At 46.2% G+C, this 18825-nt stretch overlaps 5 protein-coding genes across 5 annotated transcripts; 2 read left to right on the forward strand and 3 right to left on the reverse strand.

Moving 5' to 3' along the window:
• The first annotated feature begins 3486 nt into the window (after nt 1–3486).
• LOC9641878 (L-Ala-D/L-amino acid epimerase) lies at nt 3487–5156 on the forward strand. The gene is made up of 6 exons (XM_002973212.2): nt 3487–3987; nt 4058–4168; nt 4218–4437; nt 4491–4824; nt 4874–4935; nt 4988–5156. Exons 1-6 carry the CDS (start codon nt 3520–3522, stop codon nt 5044–5046), a joined length of 1254 nt encoding a protein of 417 aa, XP_002973258.2. The 5' UTR covers nt 3487–3519; the 3' UTR covers nt 5047–5156.
• A 2890-nt stretch (nt 5157–8046) lies between these two features.
• Nucleotides 8047–8640, reverse strand: LOC9638259 (acyl-protein thioesterase 1). Its single transcript, XM_024678130.1, has one exon. It carries the CDS (start codon nt 8638–8640, stop codon nt 8047–8049), a length of 594 nt encoding a protein of 197 aa, XP_024533898.1.
• Nucleotides 8641–10124: 1484 nt separating this feature from the next.
• On the reverse strand, nt 10125–11753 carry LOC9641879 (eukaryotic translation initiation factor 2 subunit alpha homolog). Its single transcript, XM_002973413.2, has 8 exons — nt 11618–11753; nt 11250–11552; nt 11103–11159; nt 10952–11038; nt 10749–10895; nt 10576–10680; nt 10427–10525; nt 10125–10361 (listed from the first exon to the last, which is right to left on the reverse strand). Exons 1-8 carry the CDS (start codon nt 11687–11689, stop codon nt 10218–10220), a joined length of 1014 nt encoding a protein of 337 aa, XP_002973459.1. The 5' UTR covers nt 11690–11753; the 3' UTR covers nt 10125–10217.
• A 22-nt stretch (nt 11754–11775) lies between these two features.
• Nucleotides 11776–14770, forward strand: LOC9641880 (mitochondrial Rho GTPase 1). The gene is made up of 14 exons (XM_002973213.2): nt 11776–12049; nt 12100–12232; nt 12282–12428; nt 12494–12670; nt 12733–12987; nt 13046–13114; nt 13165–13220; nt 13275–13356; nt 13419–13630; nt 13687–13756; nt 13815–13927; nt 13982–14132; nt 14224–14410; nt 14507–14770. The coding sequence occupies exons 1-14, from the start codon at nt 11856–11858 to the stop codon at nt 14581–14583; spliced, it is 1923 nt and encodes a 640-aa protein (XP_002973259.1). The 5' UTR covers nt 11776–11855; the 3' UTR covers nt 14584–14770.
• On the reverse strand, nt 14708–18311 carry LOC9638260 (regulatory protein viviparous-1). Its single transcript, XM_002973414.2, has 6 exons — nt 16744–18311; nt 16509–16604; nt 15826–15926; nt 15426–15472; nt 15281–15357; nt 14708–15213 (listed from the first exon to the last, which is right to left on the reverse strand). The coding sequence occupies exons 1-6, from the start codon at nt 17992–17994 to the stop codon at nt 14824–14826; spliced, it is 1962 nt and encodes a 653-aa protein (XP_002973460.2). The 5' UTR covers nt 17995–18311; the 3' UTR covers nt 14708–14823.
• Between the last annotated feature and the right edge of the window lie 514 nt (nt 18312–18825).

The following is an 18825-nucleotide window of genomic DNA, read 5'->3' on the forward strand; positions in this document are numbered from 1 at the left end:
ACCGAGGAGATTGGAAGTATTTTTCAGGCTTGTGACGCGTTCAACGTTTCTAGCTCGAACACTTGGGAGGGGATTCGTGACTTCTTGCTTGACATCGGCAGTCTTTTGGGAAAGGTTCCTTGCTACTGCGCTCCACCAACAAAAGAGTTCTTTTACATCCATCGCAAGCACCATTCAGATATCGAAGCCAGACGGGCAAGATGACTTGGTTGTGTTCGCTGATACTCTGCCGTTTTACCAGATACTTCGGAGGCTTACAGAGAGAGGAGACAAAAGACTGCGTTCTACCATGTCAGCTGACGGAAACAAGGTTTTTCCCCCAAGTTGTCCTAAGTTTTCGAAGCAAAGGAGGGCTTGTTATCGGGTGGAGGTGGAACGCCTTGTTTCTTGGGCAAGCTAAAAGATTCGAGTTGGGTCAGCGATCGAGCTTCCACCAGCTTTCATCTATGGCGAGGTCGACATTTCTCACTTTCGCCACCCAAATCCCTAGCCCTAGTTTCAGTGCAATGGGAGAGTTAGACGCAGCGCTCCAGGAAGCCGTGGCGGCCTACGACCGTGGCGAGAAGGGGCCATTTCTTGTGGCCCAAGAGGTACCTTGGCAAACGTATGATGAATGGATGTGTTGCCTCGAGTGTTGCTGGCGGCTAGAATACAAGGCCGGCGATGTGTGGATGTACGGGGATCCTTCCCTCGTGCACCGGACAATCTCAAACTGGTTCAACGCTACGATCATCACCCAGATCCAGTTGATACCCGAGGTTGAGTGCGCGATCGACGTGATCTCCGCCGCCGGGGCCTCCCGGCTAGAGACAATTCAGGGCGACAAGGAGCCTGACCTTAGCTATTTCTCCGCCTCAAGGCTCGAGCCAGTGCGAGCCGTGATCGAGGTGGCGTACAAGAACGAGGGGCTGGAGGCGCTCAAGAGCTCGGTGGATATGTGGGAAGCCAGTGGCTCGCTGCTGGCGATTGGTGTCAAAATCACCCGGGAGCTCGATCTCACATTTGTAGCCAAGGAGCGCAGCGCAGCGGCGCTGACGGAGATAAAGTTTGGGCCTGAGTTCTTGGACGAGAGTAACAAGGAAGCGTTTGTACTGGAATTTCCGTTGTCGTGCTTTACTGGGGATGTGGAGGGCGATCACCGCATCAGGTTTGATCTCTTTGGGCTGCAACAGTATGTTAATAAGATGATTGAGTGGGAAAGACTAGCAAAGGAAATGGAGTTACCTGTAAAGAAAGAGTGAAACGCTAATTGAGTTCTTCGTCCTGGCTCGTTTTTTCAAAAAACTACCGTCTCCCAATCGACATCCACCTTTTTGTATTTATCGTCTTGAAGAAGAGCCTCCATGTTCCACGATTGTTCTAAAGAATTTTCCACTGATCGCTCAACAAGGACCTGCATTTCCATGGACGAGTTGAGGTTCTCAGGCAGACCAGGGCATGACTTATCAATCAAGAAAGAAAGACCAAAAAACGACGTACCTGGATCTCGAGCACTAGATTGCGCTCTCCCAACATGGTTCTACTTTGTCAAGTTCACTTGAATTGGCATACCAGCCTACATTTCATGGGCGTACAAAATACATTAGCTATCATCATATGCCTACACCAATTGGATCCGTAATGTATTTGGCAAGTCAGAGCTGCTGCATGGAATTAGCACAATTAACAAATTGTAAAGAAATGAAATTTCCCACCTTCATCACGGCGGGCCTGAAATGCATGGATGTTATTTTGGGCCAGGCTCATCCCGGTCATGGACGCCGCACGAGCGATCCTCTGTCACGGCAAGATCATTGCCCCGGAAAAGCCTCCTTCACGCCTTGCCAAGCTTGGGGAGGTCTTTGTACTTAGAGTGAATTGTTTTAGAGTGATGTTGTCGGACTTATGTTGTTGGACACTGTCCTTAGCAAAGCCGCCACCTTGGAAGCTCCCGCAAGCTTCCCACCTTGGAAGCTCCCGCAACTTCTGTTCCAATTAGAACTCCTCCAAGTCCGGTTCCAACGTACACGATCCCTGAGGAGGATCGCAGTTAAGAGTATGGTGTTTTGATGGAAACTCTCGATGGTTTGCCGATGAAGGCCGAGGATGTCCAAGGGGACAAGAGATCATCTCCAATTTGGGGCTTGTGACATCTCGGTGTTGAGACCTGATCTCGACAACAGACGTGTTCGCCGCCACGGCATGCTTGGCTCACATGGCAGGGCGCGAGTTGCAGTGATGCGAGTTCTTACGCTATGATGCTCCACAAGTGCTCCGCAAGTACTGTTGCAGGTGAAGTGGGTGCACAAGATTGTGGCCAAGGAAGGAGGATGATACTTTTGTGGCAAATTTCTTGCTTGATCTGTGGTGGCATGCAAAAGGTGGCGGAGGTGTTTGAGAAGCTGCCATATCAGTTGTATGAACACGATAGAAACCTGTAAGGTTCAAGCTAGTTTGGCTGGGGCTCTCAGGCTGTGACAATGTTTTAAATTTCACTGATAGGATTGAGTGGCATAAACTTAGGCCAATGACGAGTAGAAGTTGATTGCCAGGTGAGTGAGATGTAAACCATCAAACTAATCCAACCTTGTTTCCTCTGAGAGAGATGGCAAAAGAGATTACAGTTTAGTGAGAGTATTAAGAATATTTAAGTACAATACACCTACTAGAACATAGCAGCATGTTCAGCCGCGGCTGCAAGGCTGATCTCAGAGATACCAGGAGCAGTCAACTGATTTCTCACCTCGGGTACCTCGAACAACTCATTCCAGTCCAGCTTAAGCACACCTTCTGGATCAAGATTGTCCACAGGTCCCCCCCTCGCCTTCACCCAAACGCGAAGAGCCGGAGCACACCCTTTGCGCACTTGAATTGCAAGGGCAATCCTGGCACCGGAATTCTCAGCTGCTGTAACCGCATCAAGATCGGCCACCACCTCGGCAATGTCTTCGTTCTGGTAAACAACCTGGGCAACCAAAACCACCCGAGCAGCGATGATACTTTGACCTGGGGATCTCTCCACCACAAGAACATCAACCTGCTGCAATCGATCCTTGTACTCTACCAGCCCCCCTGGGCAAACGTCCACCAAGCGATTCCCTAGGGTCTGGACGCTGAGCCCCTCCAGCTGCATCCCTAGTTTCGTGGACCAGTACGTGCGCACGGCCTCATGGGGCAGGGAGTGATCATGTTGCAGGAAAAGACTCCCGCTATCCTTGAGGTACAGCATATTCAGCTTGTGCGCTCTCGTTTCCAGGTGGAGACGCCGGAATTCTTCGGCATTGATGATCATTGGCACAGCGACAGGTCCCTTGTTCCTTTCGAATTCCCCGTCCATCGCATCGCACAATCCAAACAGAGAATCGGCCAGCCCCTGTGACGGCCTCATTAAACCCTGTCCTGTTAAAATGCCCTAAAACAAGCTTTCTATAAAATGCCAGAGGAAGAACCCTAAAATTGATTTAGGCGGGAATTTTGATTTTTTTTTTTTCCAACAGTGATCTTATGCCTAGGTTTTCTAGGTCGATCGCGTCGCCGGCGATGGATTTCGGCAGCGCCGCTTGTATTCCAGACGCTCTTCCAGCCGCCGGTTCCAGATCCGCGGGGAGCTTCGCAAGGAACTGGAAGATTTCTTGCTCGATGCGGCCGGGCGAGGATCGCGATCAGCACGGTAATGTCGCATGGCGGAAGGCGCTGGAATCGGTCCGGCCGCGGATCGCGCAGGCGCGGGCACGGCCGCTTGATGTGCCGCTGAAAGCGCCCTTCGCGATCGCTACCACCAAGCTCGAGGCTGTGGCGAATGTGGCCGTCCGGGTGGAGCTCGCGGATGGGAGCGTTGGATGGGGCGAAGCTCCGACGCTCTTTCCAGTCACTGCGGAGGATCAGACTGTAGCTCTGGACCAGGCTGGGCGATGCTGCCGGATGCTCGAGCAGCTTGAGCCAGGATTGAGCTGCATGGAAATCCTTTCCAGCGTTGGAAATCTTCTTCCAGGCCACGGCTATGCTTCCGTAAAGTATTGCTTCTCATATTTTTCTTTTCTTCTCTTCAAGCTTCTCACATTTTCTTTCTCTACGGCAGGCTCGAGCAGGGATTGAGATGGCTGTGATCGATGCCGCAGCTCGTAGCGTTGGAATTCCACTCTGGAAATTTTTTGGTGGAGCATCCAACTTTGTCACGACGGATATCACGGTATTTGGGTTGAGTAAGTGCTTGAGCTGGTTCTTTCTCTTGTTTGTAGATTCCAATATGTGAGCCGGATAATGCTGCTCGCCTCGCCATGGAATATGCTCAAAGAGGCTTCCGGACGGTGAAAACCAAAGTTGGAGGCAGAGATTTGTCGTCCGACATTGCCATGCTCCATGCGATTCGAAGTAGCCACCCAACTTGCAATCTCATTCTTGATGCAAACGAAGGCTACACGTCGCATGAAGCCTTACGAGTTCTACAGGAGCTCCAAGGTGACCAAATCTTTTCTAGTCTCCAAACTTTAACCATGTTTCTCTTCATGTAGAACAGGGGATCACTCCTATTCTCTTCGAGCAGCCAGTGGCACGCGCAGACTGGGATGGCCTTGCGCTCGTCAGCAAAAAGGCGAGAGAACTCTATGGCGTCCCCGTTGCTGCCGACGAAAGCTGCCGGAGTTTGGACGACGCCCAGCGCATTGCCGACGAGGAGCTTGCTCCAGTGATAAACGTGAAGCTCGCGAAGCTCGGCGTCCTTGGAGCTCTCGAGGTCATCTCTCTGGCTCGTGAGAAGAAGATAGAGTTGATGATTGGAGGCATGGTGGAGACCCGATTGGGGATGGGCTTTGCTGCTCATCTTGCTGCCGGATTTGGCTTCTTCAGGTACGCATAACACTTGAGAATCCTCCTTCCTACGAGTGATTGTTTGTAGATACATCGACTTGGACACTCCCTTGTTACTTGCCGAGGATCCAATCGAAGGTGGTTATCAAGGTGTGTTTGATGCCTGTATCGTTCTTTAACTTTTTTTTTCTCTTTTTATCAGTACACTCGAAGAAGTACATTATGACCGATGCTCCTGGACAAGGAATCAACTTAAAATGATCATTCTGCTTGGTTTAACTTTTTTACTTTTATGCAAAACCAAGTTATTTAACCTAGAAAACAATTATTCTTTGGCATTATATGGCATTATAATGAAATATACCCAAACACATATAATATTAAATATGTACAAAGATTATAGCACTAAAATATTCAAATATAAAATAATTAGTAAAAATTATAAAAAAAACAATTAGTGAGATAATAACATATTAGTTTTTATTATACTTTAGTTTTAGATGAAAATTCATATTTATTTTACTGTTAAATTATTTAGCACTTTAGAAATTAAAATTTATGGAATTATTTAATTTTAAAAAAATATTAACATTATTAGGATTTTTTTAAATGAGATTACAACCACGAAATTTTAGTTTGAAAATAGATTAAATATTATCAAATAATTATTTATAAATTATTACATTAACTTTATATACATAATTTAGATTTAAGTTCAATGTTTTAAATATTTTAAATCTTTGAAAGAAAGATAAAACTAATATGATTTTTAAAATTTATTATTATATTAAAATAAAACTTTTATTCTTTTGAAAAATAGCTAATCTGGAGAAAAGCCATCAATATCAATTTTTTATCTTCATTTTTTTGATGAATAAAATAGAAACTAAACCATTCTTTTGAAAAATATAAGTTTATGAAATTTAATCATAAACAGTTTTATTACATCCATAGACTTTGTGATAAAAGGTAATGTACAATGTTTATTTAATATATGTATTAAAATTTTCATAACATAATATATTTTATTTTATACATTTTTATCTTGATTACAATTATATAACTAACTAAAATTTTTGTTTGTATGTGAATATGAAATAACTATACAAAAGGTGAAAAATAATATAGAAGTTATAATAAACTCACTTTAGAAAATATATATATTAAATATTCTACCAAAATATTGGTAGGAAGGTATGCATAAATTTAATTCTCATCCAAAAGAAATGAAATGAAATAATGATATGCATCTAGTGTGTTCTAAGGTAATTTTTAAGGGGTATAAAGAATATACTAGAAACTATAGTGACACAATAAAAAAAATAATAATACTAATAAATAAAGATGGTGAGAAAGCAAATGAGAAACTTATTAATATTTTGAATGACTTATGTATTTTATTTTTTAGTTTAAAGAAATTAAACTCCATAAAAAGTATAGCATAATTGTGTTTTCCATCACAATTAAAGAGTATAGTTGTATTATGAGTTGAAAACATTACATATATATTGATATTTTTTAAACTGTATAATAATATTATAATCTTTTAAAATATATACATATCTCACATTCTTTTACTTACATAAAAAATTTCTAAGTAGCTCTAGCATATATTCTGATATTTTAAAAGTTTTCTTAAAACAGTAAAAGAAAGATAGTTAAAGAATATATATATATATATATATATATATATATATATATATATATATAGACACACACACACACACACACACACACACATATATAAAGTTTATAACTATATGTATGTAATACTATATAGTAAATATGTTTATTAAATTGAGATTAAATTTAGTTTATCAATTTCTATATATGAAGGGTATTTACCCCAATGAATATATCCTACATTAATGGAGGTGGAAGGCATTATGAAGAGCACAATTTTGTTACCTTTATTAGTTTTTAGCATGTTTTTTATTTGTTCCTGTTTTATTTTATTTAAATCTATTGTAATTTTTTATATCAAATCTATTTTTCCTTTATTTACATTTCCACACCATCATCCATCAAGGAGTATATTTTATAAATACTACTCTATTATCCTCATTCTGCAATGTTTTTCTTGCTTTTGTTTCTTCTTTAGATATAACTTTTGGAGTTATGGCTATTGAGTGTGATTCTATATTCATGCTACTTTAGCACTTAGTGTGTTTCCATATTTAACTTCCATAAGATATAATTACATGGTCTTTTGTTATTAAAATTTTTGCTGTTGTTAAACGTGATTTAATATTGATTTAAGAGTAATGGATAATGTAATAAAATTCTTGGAAGATGTTTATGTTTATGAGTAGGAGGAATTTGGTTGCTTTAAAAATAATTATGAAGACAAGTTAAAGATTTCATATAGTGATCTATTATATAATTCCTCTTTCCATGCCTTTTCAGATTTCTTGATTTGAGCCACTTTCTTGTGTTTCTAGTATTTCTTCATCTACAATATTTTATTTTCTTGAGATATTAATTTCTTTTGACTTTGACAATTTTAGTTTTTATTTTGATATCAAATTTAGTGTTTCCTATTTTCCTTTGAATGATCTAAACCTTTGAGTGTATGTATTGTAGAGTGTTTTTATTTTGTCTTATTAGCGAAGTATTTAATTAATTATAACATTGAGGATTCCCTTTTTCTAAGGATTCAATCACTTTTACATAAGTTTAAGGATCTTTTCCCATTGTGAATGTTGTTGAAAGTATTTGTTATACTAAAGAATTTTTGCTTATCTCATGTTGTTCAGTATAACAAGTTGTCAACATATTATTTTATGATCCATAGTCATCATATAAAGACAGCTTTTTAGCTTAGTTTGATCTCAAAAATCTTGGTGAGACAAAAAATTTATCCATAGAATTGGATGAGAGAAATTTGTAAATAGATCAAGAATGAGTTAAGAAATAAATGAATTTTTAAGGTTCATTTATGTGGAAGTGATATTTCCAATATCATAAAGTTGTACAACCATTGTGTCTTAAGGAGATATGAGAAGTGACAAGCTTTCCTACAAGTATTTGGAACATATTGGTAACGTAGGATTTTGGTTTGGGGATTAGAGGAGTTAACGTTTAACAGTGCAGTTCCAAAAGTAACTTGGAAAGAGAAGTTTTAGGTATGGTTTTCAATTTGGAGCTTGGCCTGGAGAAACTCGGCTACGTCCTCCAGCTCCTCCGGCTCCTTGATCCAGTGCCCGTCCAACTTGGCCCCAACGTACTGCCGCCACGTCACGTCCACGTTCATGTTGGTGCTCAGTACGTGACGAGCCCCTCAACGCGAGCTCGAGAGGTACCTTGCGGACGTGAGTGCCGCTGGCCCAAAAAGACGGGAGTGGGAGCCTCAGCCCCCTGTAAATCTCCCTCCACTGTCATCCCCTGATCGAGCTTGTGAGCGAGCGGTAACCATCCGCTCATGCCCACATAGGCTCCCAGCCTGTGCTCGCAGCGCAGCAACGCGTACAGGGACGTTGCCTGCCCCTGGCTGAGGCCGCCAAGCACAAGCCTGTCCGCCCTGCCGCCTAGCCGCTGCACCTCATCCTCGATGAGCCCCAGAACGTACTCAACGGAGCTGCTTAGTCCTGGGATCTCCTGCGCCGACTCGCTGCTGTCCCGCGGCGAGGCATCCAACCACTGCTTGCGCTCCATCTCCATGGAGCTCGACCACAGCAGCCCGGAGCTGGGGAAGACCCAGCGGAAGCTCGGGAACTTGGCGAAGAGAGAGGGGCGCATCCGACGGATCGCCCTCCAAAACTGCGGCCCGTCGCTGCCGTTGCCATGGAGGAGGATGACGGTGTGGGTGTGCTCCGAAGCAGGCTCCTGGATGTGTGGCGCCGGCCGCTCCCTCATGGCTCCTGAGGAAATCATTAGGGCTCTTCCTAACGTAAAGGATGCGTTGGGATTCAAGGCGATAAATAAGAGTTGGCTGGGAAGCTGGAAGTCTAAGTAGGTATTCAGTCTCCGTGGGTCAGGGGTCGGATATCTTCGGATTGCATTGCATGCATGCCGTTGGGCTCTGAGTGTAAACACTTCATATATTATATAATGCCGGTCTCAAAGAAATTTGCATGCATCGTTTCCAATTTCTACGATCGGACCAGTAGTGTCTGCGACAATCAAGTAAGGTTTTCTATAAGTGAAAATTATTATGTTTAGTGATAAATTAAAATTATATTAAGTTCTACACTTAGAGAGTATATTGATTTTAAATGAGTAGCATGAGTAGCTTGTTTAAATGCTAGCTAATAAGCGAAGCAAAGGTGTATGCTAGCTGTTTAAAACAAGCTACTAATCAAAGTATTCTCCCTAAGTTTAGAACTTATTTCAACATAAGAATATAATAGAACACTAGTGATAAATTAAAATTAAATTAATTTAATGGTGCCCAAGGAGTAGACGATCGAAACAAGGAACCGATCTAAATGAAGATGTTTTGAATTAGATTAATATAGGATTTAGTTTGTCGTGGTACTTTGACGGCCACCTTGGATTTCTCGAAGCTAGAGGCGTCTGTTTCTACGAACCCGGTGCAAGCGAAGAACGGGCGGGCCTTGCGTGCTCTGGCTATTATAATCGAGTGCTTGAAGTTGAATAAAAAACATTTGTTAGTATTTGTTAAGTGGATACGTTCAGGGTGGTCTGAACTTCTTCTGCACATTATCTGAGGAGTTATTGTTTTTATGACTTTGGAAACATATTTATAATCTAGACATACAACATTTTGAAAACGACGACACAATCTGATTCCACCCCTGATCGCTCCCGACGCACCCAACAAAGCCACTTGATTTATGTAGAAGGCGATTATCCTGAGCGCGAGTTGCAGTCAGGATCCATGTGAAGCTCGCAAGAAGCATCTAAGCAGGACTTCGGAAGCCACCACAGTCTTCAATTCTAATTGCCATTATAAAAGCTGAACACAAGCAGAAGAAGAAGATAAAGTAGTTAGTACCTCATGGTTTGTTATGACGGCTCACGAGAGCTTGTCTTATACATGAAGGTTGAAGTTGATCAGTTTTGGCGGTGAAAGTCTCATGGTTTGCCAAATGTCAGAACAAGCTCCTAATCCATTTTGCATAGAAACAATCAAAACAGATGTGCAGCTGCAGAATACGATCGAAGGAGTATGAATAACGATAATTCTTCTCTACAAAATTGTGCTGGAAAGTTGAGGCTCTAGAAGTAAGTCTATATCGGTATCAAAATCCGCTATACACAGCGATATAAACAAGCATTTTCCGGAGACAGTAGACGAGAAGAATGGCGGTGTAGAGCTCCTGGAAGGAGATGAAATCCTTGCCATTGTGTGCCGTGAAGTGGTCAAAGTCCCGGCCTTGTAGATAATCACTCTGGAAAACCTTTAAACTACTTTGATTTGGGCTTAAGGCCTGTTACTTGTGATAACTCGCCAAAAAGAGCATACATCTTTACTCTACAAGCCCACTCACAGCATCAACGTCGGCTTCCCCCATTCCAGTGTCTTCCTCCTCCTCACTCTCGCCATCGCCATCCACCTCCTTGTTTGCTTCACTCAGCCGTCCCAAAAGATGGCGATCGTCCGAGTCGCTCACCTGGGACAAGGAGAATTCGTGAGCAAACACCGAGAGAAGCAAGAAAAAAACTCTTGGGGACTCACCACTCTAGCCGCCTCTTTCACAACAAGCTTTCCTTTGTTAGATTCTATGGACTTGGCACAAGCTTTCGTTGCCTCCACTAGCACTGCTATCCCTTGCTCCTGCGTAACTCCAACGCTCAGCACAATCAGCTTTGGAGAATTTTGTGTACCTTGTCTAGTGTTTGAGTCGTCAAAACGTACAGCGGTGGTGCTACTAGCTTTATTTTCACGGGACAGTCCGCGGTACCAGCGGCTTCAGCCTGTCTCATTGCTTCCTGAAATTGGAAAATGAGGATAAAGAAGTAAAGAACAAATCGTCGAGAGAAAGCAAGCGAAACCAAACCTTGATATGAAGGACACCATCGTACTGGAAGCACTTGAGCTCAACGTCGGCTCTGATCTTCAGTGGCTGGGGCGTCATTCGCCTCCGGACGTTCTTCACAAGAGCATCTTTGACTTCTTCCGTCACTGCTGGAACCGTCTTCGTAACCTGAAAAAGGCAATAGAGCAGAAAATAAAAGAGAAAGAATGACCAGTTTTTAGTACCTCTTGTCCGTCCGGTCCAGTCTCTTTGATTGTTCTCGTTAGCCCTGACAAGATCGTATCTGGATCTGCTACCATGACCTTGAAAGCCTACAAAATTTCCAGAGGGAAAAAGTGAAGCAAACTTCCTCCATGTCGAGAGAAAGAAACTTACCTCGAATGCATGGCCATATTTCTTGTAAAGAGGCCATCCTACATGAACGTAGAGATCCTGCACAACATGAGGAAAAAAGAAGAAGTGAGAACATGAGGAAAAAAAAAGAAGTGAGAACTTGTCGTGAAAAGAAACCTTTTTTCATACCTCAAGATCGACACTTTCAGTGTCAGCAACGTGACGCATGATTGAATGAACGAGCTTGCTCTTGTTGAATCGCTCCTCGCACACCGCAATGTCCTCCTCCGAGACCCTCCTCTTGCTGAGATCAATGTAACCCTTCTCCTTGTCCACCCTGAGAACCATCACTGGCTCCTGGCGGCCCACTTTAATCAAGCTCCCAATGCTGCGAATCCGGCGCCGCGAGAGCTCCGACAGTAGAATCATCCCCTCGATATTGTTGTACTCGAGCAGCGAGACGTAGGCGCCCATCTCCGCGATGTGTTTGACCTTGAGAGGAGAGATTCTAGCTCAGGAATTCCACAGATTTCTAGCTGGGAGAGAGAATCACATACCTGGACCATCACCACGTCGTCCACTTCGGGGAATCTGGCCTCGTACATCCGACAGTCTTGCGAGATCGTCATGGCGATGGCGCTCGCGCTGCCGTAAACCCTAAAACTTTTAATGGGAGGCGAATTTTTAGGGCTTTAGGAGGATTTTGGCGGCGCCACCGGTTGTAGAGGAGGCGGCGCCGCCGAGCGGCCATTCTAAGTTTTAGGGCTTGGCGAAGTGGGGCTATTTGCTTTGGCGATGGCAGCTAGCGGGATTTCAAATGTGCGCGTGGTAGTGGTCGGGGATCCTGGAACAGGGAAGTCCAGCCTCATCGTCGCCGCCGCGGCGGAATCTTTCCCCGACAAGGCGCCGCCAGTGCTGCTGCCGACGAAATTGCCGCCAGATTTTCTTCCGGATCGGGTTCCTCTTACCATCATCGACACTCCATCCAGGTAACTTTTGGAAGTAGATTTGTGGGAGCTTGAGCGTTCATACCGCGCAGGCCAGAGGATCGAGAACTCGTTGAGCAGGAATGCAAGAAGGCCGACACGATCGTGCTTACTTATGCTTGCGACCAGCCTTCCACTCTGGAGAGTATCCAGACGTATTGGCTTCCGGAGCTTCGAGCTCTCGAGGTAAAAGCTCTTTCTTTCGCGATTGGAGAAGCTAAAACGTTCGGTGTAGGTGAAAGTTCCGATCATCGTGGTGGGGTGTAAGCTCGACTTGAGACAGGACAAGGAGCCAATGCTGGAGCAAGTCATGGCTCCTATCATGCACGACTTTCGCGAGATTGAGACATGCATCGAGTGCTCGGCGTTGAAACGAATACAGGTATGAAGCTTTTCTTCTTGTGGCTATTTTTTCTCACTGGGAGTCTAAAACCCATTTATGAGCAGGTTTTAGAGGTTTTCTATTACGCCCAGAAAGCCGTGTTACATCCCACTGCACCACTCTTCGATCAAGAGACGCAAAGCTTAAAGCCCAAGTGCATCCGAGCTCTCAAGCGGATTTTTATTCTCTGCGATCACGACCGCGACGGGGCTCTGAATGACTCTGAGCTGAATGACTTTCAGGTTTGTCATGGGAGTTTCTAGTGTAGTGACTCGTTTTGTTTTTTTTTTTTTTTGTCACGCAGGTCAGATGTTTCCATGCGCCTCTTCAACCTCCGGAGATTGTTGGGGTGAAAAAGGTTGTCTCCGAAAAAATGCCGGAGGGTGTCAGTGAGAATGGCCTCACCTTGACCGGATTTCTTTTCCTTCACGCACTGTTCATTGAGCGAGGCCGTCTCGAGACTACGTGGACGGTTCTACGCAAGTATGGGTACGATGACGAGCTGAAGTTGAGGGAGGATTTGCTACAAAATCCTTCTTTTAAACGTGCTCCTGATCAAGTGAGCTTCTTGTTGGTCAACTTATTGTCTGCTTTCAGTAGCTAACATTTTATTCCAGAGCGTGGAGCTCACCGAAAGGTGTCTCGACTTTTTGAAAGGGGTGTTCGCTGCTTTTGACATGGACGGAGTAAGCTGTTCTTGAGTTTGCGAATGTCTGGCTGACGGTTATTGGTGTAGGACGGTGCCTTGAGGCCACAGGAGATTGAGGAGCTATTCTCTACGGCACCTTCGAAGTAAGTGTCACCATTTCATGCGAATGTTTGCTTGACGCTGTACCTGGTTGGCAGCCCTTGGGAGGAAGACCTTTCCGAAGGCAGTGTTGAAGTGAACGCGATGGGTGGCGTGACGTTGAACGGATTCTTGTCTCAGGTTAGCTCGATAGTGCTTTGAGCACGGGCACAAGCGTTTTTTTTTTCTCTTTGATCATGCAGTGGTCCCTTATGACGTTGCTGGATCCTGTGAAAAGTCTGGGCCACCTGATCTACATCGGGTACCCGGCGGACCTTACGTCAGCGTTTAGGATTACTCGCCGGAGGCGATTGGACCGAAAAAAGCAGCGCTCTCAGCGCACTATTTTCCAGTGCTACGTGTTTGGCCCAAGAGGTGCTGGAAAATCTGCGCTGCTAAATGCTCTCATCGGGAGGTAAAACTATTTACTTTTACTTGTTCTGATCCGATAGAGCTCACACTTGCATGCAGGCCTTTCGCTGACACGTCTCGCTCAACAGAGGAGGATAGATTTTCTGCTAACATCGTCGAACAGACCAGGGTGCGATTCGTCACAATTTTCTTACAAGGATCCGATCGTGTTTGGTTTTTTCTTCCAGGGGACGAAAAAGACACTCGTCTTGAGAGAGATTCCAGAAGAGCAAGTGGCTAATCTCATGCAAACCAAGGATGCTTTAGCTCCTTGTGACGTCGCAGCGTTCGTGTATGACAGGTAAGATTCAATGGATTACTTCTTCTCTCTTCGCTGACAAGATGATGTGATCAGCTCCGATGATGCCTCCTGGGAACGTGCCTCGGAGATCCTTGTAAAGGTGACGGCGCTTGGCGAGCACAGTGGATATGAAGTTCCCTGTCTTCTCATAGCGGCTAAAGACGACCTGGAGCCAGATCCTCTTGCCATCCAAAACTCTGCTCGGGTATGCCATTTAAGTTTCTTGTCTTTGGTGCTCCGGGCAGTCCTCAACTTTTTAAGTTTGTATATATCTGTTTGCTCGTGCGTCTCCGCAGGTGTGCACAGACATGGGCGTGGAAGCTCCAATCGCAGTGAGCATGCGGCTGGGAGACATTGGCAACTTGTTCCGCCGGATCGTGGACGCTGCGGAGCGTCCGCATCTGAGCATCCCCGAGACGGAGGCTGGCAAGAGCCACAAGAGCTTCAACCGTATAGTCAATCGCTCGCTCACCATAACTGCAGGCAAGCGAGAGATCTTATCTTTCTCCTTAAGTTCCTCTTTTTTTTTTAGTTCCTTCTCCTCTTGTCAATCGTAACGCTTGCTTTGTCCTTGCGCAGTCGGGGCAGCACTGGTGTTCTTTGGAATCGCCGCATATAAAACTTACGAGTACAGGAGGAGATCTTCGTCGAGTTGATCGTGATATGCTCACCCAAAAAGATGATATATCAGTGAATCACGAGAATATATATTCTTTTGAGGAGCGTTGTTTTTCAAAGGCCCGGGGATTCGATGATAATGGGAAGAGAGGTAGACAAAAGTTTCTATACAAAAGTTTTTGCAGTTTACTGCCTCTTTTTATATGCAAAATTGGACATTTGTTTCTTCTTGCATTGTTTTCTATGGTTTTCTATGGTTTCCTGTTCTTGTAGCCTGTTTAGTCGTCTTCCTTGCAGCTCTCGGGACTACTCGGTTCTTCCGCATCTACCATTCCCAAGATCTCGTCGATAAACTCATCCTCCATCTCAATGCTTGGGAACCTCTCAATCTCATCACCACCACCGACACCACCGACACCACCACCACCGCCACTGTTTGCTGCCACTGGAGCTCCCACACTGACTGTAGGCTTCGTCACCTTCCTCTTCTTCACGCAAGCTCTCGATCCAGGACGCTGCTGCTCGACCGGAGGAGCGTCCTTGGAGGAGTCCGAGACGGTGGAAGCCCCGCTCAGGCAGTCATCTTCGAGCTTGCTCGACGTGGTGGTCGTGGTTGTCTCTGCCGCTGGTGTCACTGGCCTGGCAGCGAACTTCTTCGCACAGATGATCTGGCGGCCGGGACCAAGTTAGACACGACAGAAAACTCTGGTTTTGCAAAACGAAAGCAAAGCCTACATGTTTTCCAGTCTTTGCGTCTCGATATATTTGTATCAAGTCGCCCTCTTTGAGCAGATGCGACTTGACGTAGTCACCTGCTCATGCAATCGAAAGCCCAATTAAACAACTGCCTGGAGAGAGAACGAACGGGCTTTGATGGTACCTGTGCCCTCCAGAAGATACATGCGACTCTTGTTGTTAGGCCAAAATCTGCACAGGCACGAAACAAAGGGAGTGTTAACGTCAAAGCCAGTAACTAAAGGTTAGAAAAAAGCTACACTGCACTACAATACACTCCTGTCAACAAAGGACTTAAGACGATGAGATCTAAACTCTTTACTTAGCTTATCTCAATCACACTACCTGCGCCTCTAGATCTCGAGCATAACTCTCCTTAAACTTCCGGACGACGGTTATATGATCAGTGAACTTATCCTAGCATATAGCATGGCTGTACTACATGGCGAGAAAATGGGAGACAGAACGTAAACATCAACCATCACCATCATCATCGTCTGCAGCGTAAGCAGAAAACTTAGAAATTCTATAGTCACCACTGGTACCTGTAGCGAAAGTGCCACGTCTGGGCTGTCAGTACATCCTCCATCGCCAGCATGATGCCTTCCCTCAAGCTTAAATACGGCAAATGGATCTCGGCTTCCTTCTGCCAAAGCAAGAAAAAAAGAGCAAACTTTAAACGCGTTAGAATTAGCTCTAGAAGAGATCCGATCACACCACACCGCCTCACAGACAAAGAAGAGATGCAATCACGGCAAAAAAATCAACAAACAAGGAAAAAAAAAAGGATAGAATGGGAAGAAAAGTGAAAGTTGTCACAGCAACCGAGTGAGGTGTCAAGAGTTCCGTTGTTTATTATAAATAAGAATCTGTCTCCCTGGCCCAGCCTTCTCCCTCTTTCACTTTTGCGTTCTTTTGTATGCGTATAAAAAGAGGATGGCAAAAGGACCAATCGAAGATAGGCAGGTATTGGAAGACAGGTAGTGGTGGTGGTGGTCATTAGAAGACCAAAATCCAACTTGAGTGGTCTCAGGCCTTGTTCTCAGTGTCCTGTTACAAATGAATCAACAGCCAGCTCAATGAAAAGCACAATCAGCTTGAAAGCTCAAGCACAGTACACCATACATACACACACCCACACACACACCCCATAAAGAATGGTGGTTGGAGAAAGATCAAAGGAGGATGAAGCATAAAACAAAATCAAGCTTAAGAACTACAACAGTACCTTTGGCAAGACGATCCGTCCCAAATTCCCCACATCGCTGGGCTTGAGCTCCTTTTGCAGCAAGAACTTGACGCTCTTATCGCAACTCATTCGTGCCTGGATTGAAAAAAAAAAACGTTCAAATAGTTGAAAACAGGACCAAGAAGACAAAAAAAAAAACAAAAAAAAAAAAAAAACCCAGTGTCTCGAGCCCAAGTAGCATGCAAAGAAGAATTGGGAATTTCACACAACCCACCTTGATCCCATCGCGACAAGTACCGAATTGATGTTGATGCTGCTCACGAGCTCCCAGAGCCCCATGAGTCGTTGCCAAAGATAGTGACGAATTCGAAGTGGTGGTCGTGGTGATCGTCGCCGCCGTCGCCGTGGTGGCTAAAAATCCCGCCGTGGAGGCCGAGGACCAAGCTCCAGCGCTGGTGGCCACCGGCGAATGCGAAAGGCTAGTGCCCCCAAACCCACCTTTGTGGCGGCGCTGGCGAGCCATTCTACTCTTTCGAGCCGCCCGAGTGGTGGCCGCCGCGGACGCCGAGTTGGCGATCGGAGCCGTCGCCATTGATCGCGGAGTAGCAACGTCCGCGGCGGTGGTGGTAGCATCCGGATACGCCGAGGAGAAGTGCTGGCCGGGGACAACGTTGGGGTCCCCGTAGAACTGGCCACCACCACCACCACCAGTCGAGGCGGCCTCGCCACCAAATCCACCAGCCACTGGAAATCCCGGGTGCTGGAAATGCTGCTGCTGCTGCTGCTGCTGCTGCTGCTGGTTGTGGACGGGCACGTCCATGAAGCCACCGAAATTCTCGAACGGCAGCGAGAAACCATCCATCGATCCACCACCGCCCTGCTGCTGCTGATGCTTCAACCACACCTGGATGATGTTCCACAGTCTCATAGCTCCCCGCCGCCCGCCGCCCAGGCGCTCCACCGCCTTGTCCATGACCGGCTTCTTCACGATGATCTTCCGGAGATCAGGAGCAAACTGGTGGCCGGATCTGGCCTCGGTGAGCGGCGGGAGGAGCTGCTGCTCGGCCTGCCGCTGCCGCTCCTCGTCGTGCTGCTGCTGCCTATCGCCGAAGAAATCGTCGGGGATACTAAGCTCGAGCGTTTCTTGATTGGCGCAGGAATCCGGAAAGGTCGATGAGCAGCTGGAACTGGATCGACAGAAGATCATCTCGTCCTCGTGCTGCTTGTGCTCGAATTGCTCGCAGCAATCTTGGGTGTGCATGCCGGAATCCTCTGGGCTGGTGGAATCCCCGTCGAGCGGCACCTCGGGCAGCATCATCATACAGTCAATAGCGCCATCGTCGTCCCTAATCCATGCATCCAGCTCCAAACAGCTGATCGCCGCCGCCGCCTCCGCGCCCTCGCCTCCTACATTCCCCGCCGCCGCTACCGCCCCCTGGGATTCCTGCGAAGACGATCTTTCCTCCACCTCGCTGCCGTTGCCACCGCCGCCGCTGCTGCTGCTGTTGCCGTTGCAAGGAATCATAATAATCTTCTTTGAAGATCCAAGAACAGGCCGCGCGGCCCGGCGCGACGCGACCGCTGGAACTGGAAGAGCGGAGCAAAGAAGACGCTAGAAGACTCTAGAGCGCGCCGCGAGCGAGCGATCGAGCGATTGATGGATTGATCGAGAAACACAAAATATTCCCTAGGGTAGGCTCCAGCGCCTCAAAGAGGAGAAAGGGATCACGATGAGGCCGAGCGCCAGAGGAGATTATGGGGAGCAAAGAAAAATGCCAAATCCAGCGAAAAAAAAAAAGAGAGAAAACTGGGAAGCCTTCTATTCAGGGAAAATTAGGGCGGGGGTTTGAGGGTCTTTCTGCTAAATCTGGCCCCTCGCCCCGCTGGCTAATCTAGTAAAACTGTTAGTTGGGACAGTGGCGACGCTGCTGGATGTGCGACGCGTGTCACGCCCAAAGGCCAACGTCGTGGGTGACCCCCTTGTCCGAGCCAAGCGTAGCACGTGTCGTCCCCGCTGCGGCGCCCCGATCGCGGCGCATCGGTAGCCGTCCTTTTGGCTTTCAACGGGCGCCAACGTGTCCGCCCTAGATTCCACGATGCGCATCTCTCCTAGGGCTAAATAGTTCCTTTCACCCCCCTTTCCAACGCGGGCATATAGCGAATAGGAACAAGGCAGCTCGCGCGTCTCGTAGTGTGTAAAATCCGCGCTGGAGATATCCGAAAGATTTGGCATGAGGCTTGGTGTCATCATTGTTACCTCCAAAGTATTCGCCATTCAAAACATCTTTGGCAAGCCCCCGTGGCCTAGTGGGGCTGACGTAGCCCACCAGGTGGCGGATCTCCGGCTGGGATATAC

Source organism: Selaginella moellendorffii, unplaced genomic scaffold (assembly GCF_000143415.4).
Source record: "Selaginella moellendorffii unplaced genomic scaffold, v1.0 SELMOscaffold_21, whole genome shotgun sequence".
Classification (NCBI taxonomy): domain Eukaryota; kingdom Viridiplantae; phylum Streptophyta; class Lycopodiopsida; order Selaginellales; family Selaginellaceae; genus Selaginella; species Selaginella moellendorffii.

Coding starts and splice junctions, on each gene's coding strand:
- LOC9641878 (XM_002973212.2), top strand. CDS start 3,520: ATGGATTTCGGCAGCGCCGCTTGTATTCCAGACGCTCTTCCAGCCGCC. Junction 3,988..4,057: donor CAGGCCACGGCTATGCTTCC/GTAAAGTATTGC, acceptor TCTCTACGGCAG/GCTCGAGCAGGGATTGAGAT. Junction 4,936..4,987: donor AATCGAAGGTGGTTATCAAG/GTGTGTTTGATG, acceptor TCTTTTTATCAG/TACACTCGAAGAAGTACATT.
- LOC9638259 (XM_024678130.1), bottom strand. CDS start 8,640: ATGAGGGAGCGGCCGGCGCCACACATCCAGGAGCCTGCTTCGGAGCAC.
- LOC9641879 (XM_002973413.2), bottom strand. CDS start 11,689: ATGACGATCTCGCAAGACTGTCGGATGTACGAGGCCAGATTCCCCGAA. Junction 11,160..11,249: donor CTGAAAGTGTCGATCTTGAG/GTATGAAAAAAG, acceptor CATGTTGTGCAG/GATCTCTACGTTCATGTAGG. Junction 10,681..10,748: donor ATGGTGTCCTTCATATCAAG/GTTTGGTTTCGC, acceptor TTCCAATTTCAG/GAAGCAATGAGACAGGCTGA.
- LOC9641880 (XM_002973213.2), top strand. CDS start 11,856: ATGGCAGCTAGCGGGATTTCAAATGTGCGCGTGGTAGTGGTCGGGGAT. Junction 12,050..12,099: donor ATCATCGACACTCCATCCAG/GTAACTTTTGGA, acceptor CATACCGCGCAG/GCCAGAGGATCGAGAACTCG. Junction 13,631..13,686: donor CTAAATGCTCTCATCGGGAG/GTAAAACTATTT, acceptor ACTTGCATGCAG/GCCTTTCGCTGACACGTCTC.
- LOC9638260 (XM_002973414.2), bottom strand. CDS start 17,994: ATGATTCCTTGCAACGGCAACAGCAGCAGCAGCGGCGGCGGTGGCAAC. Junction 15,927..16,508: donor GACGGATCGTCTTGCCAAAG/GTACTGTTGTAG, acceptor TTGCTTTGGCAG/AAGGAAGCCGAGATCCATTT. Junction 15,214..15,280: donor ACGCAAAGACTGGAAAACAT/GTAGGCTTTGCT, acceptor CCCGGCCGCCAG/ATCATCTGTGCGAAGAAGTT.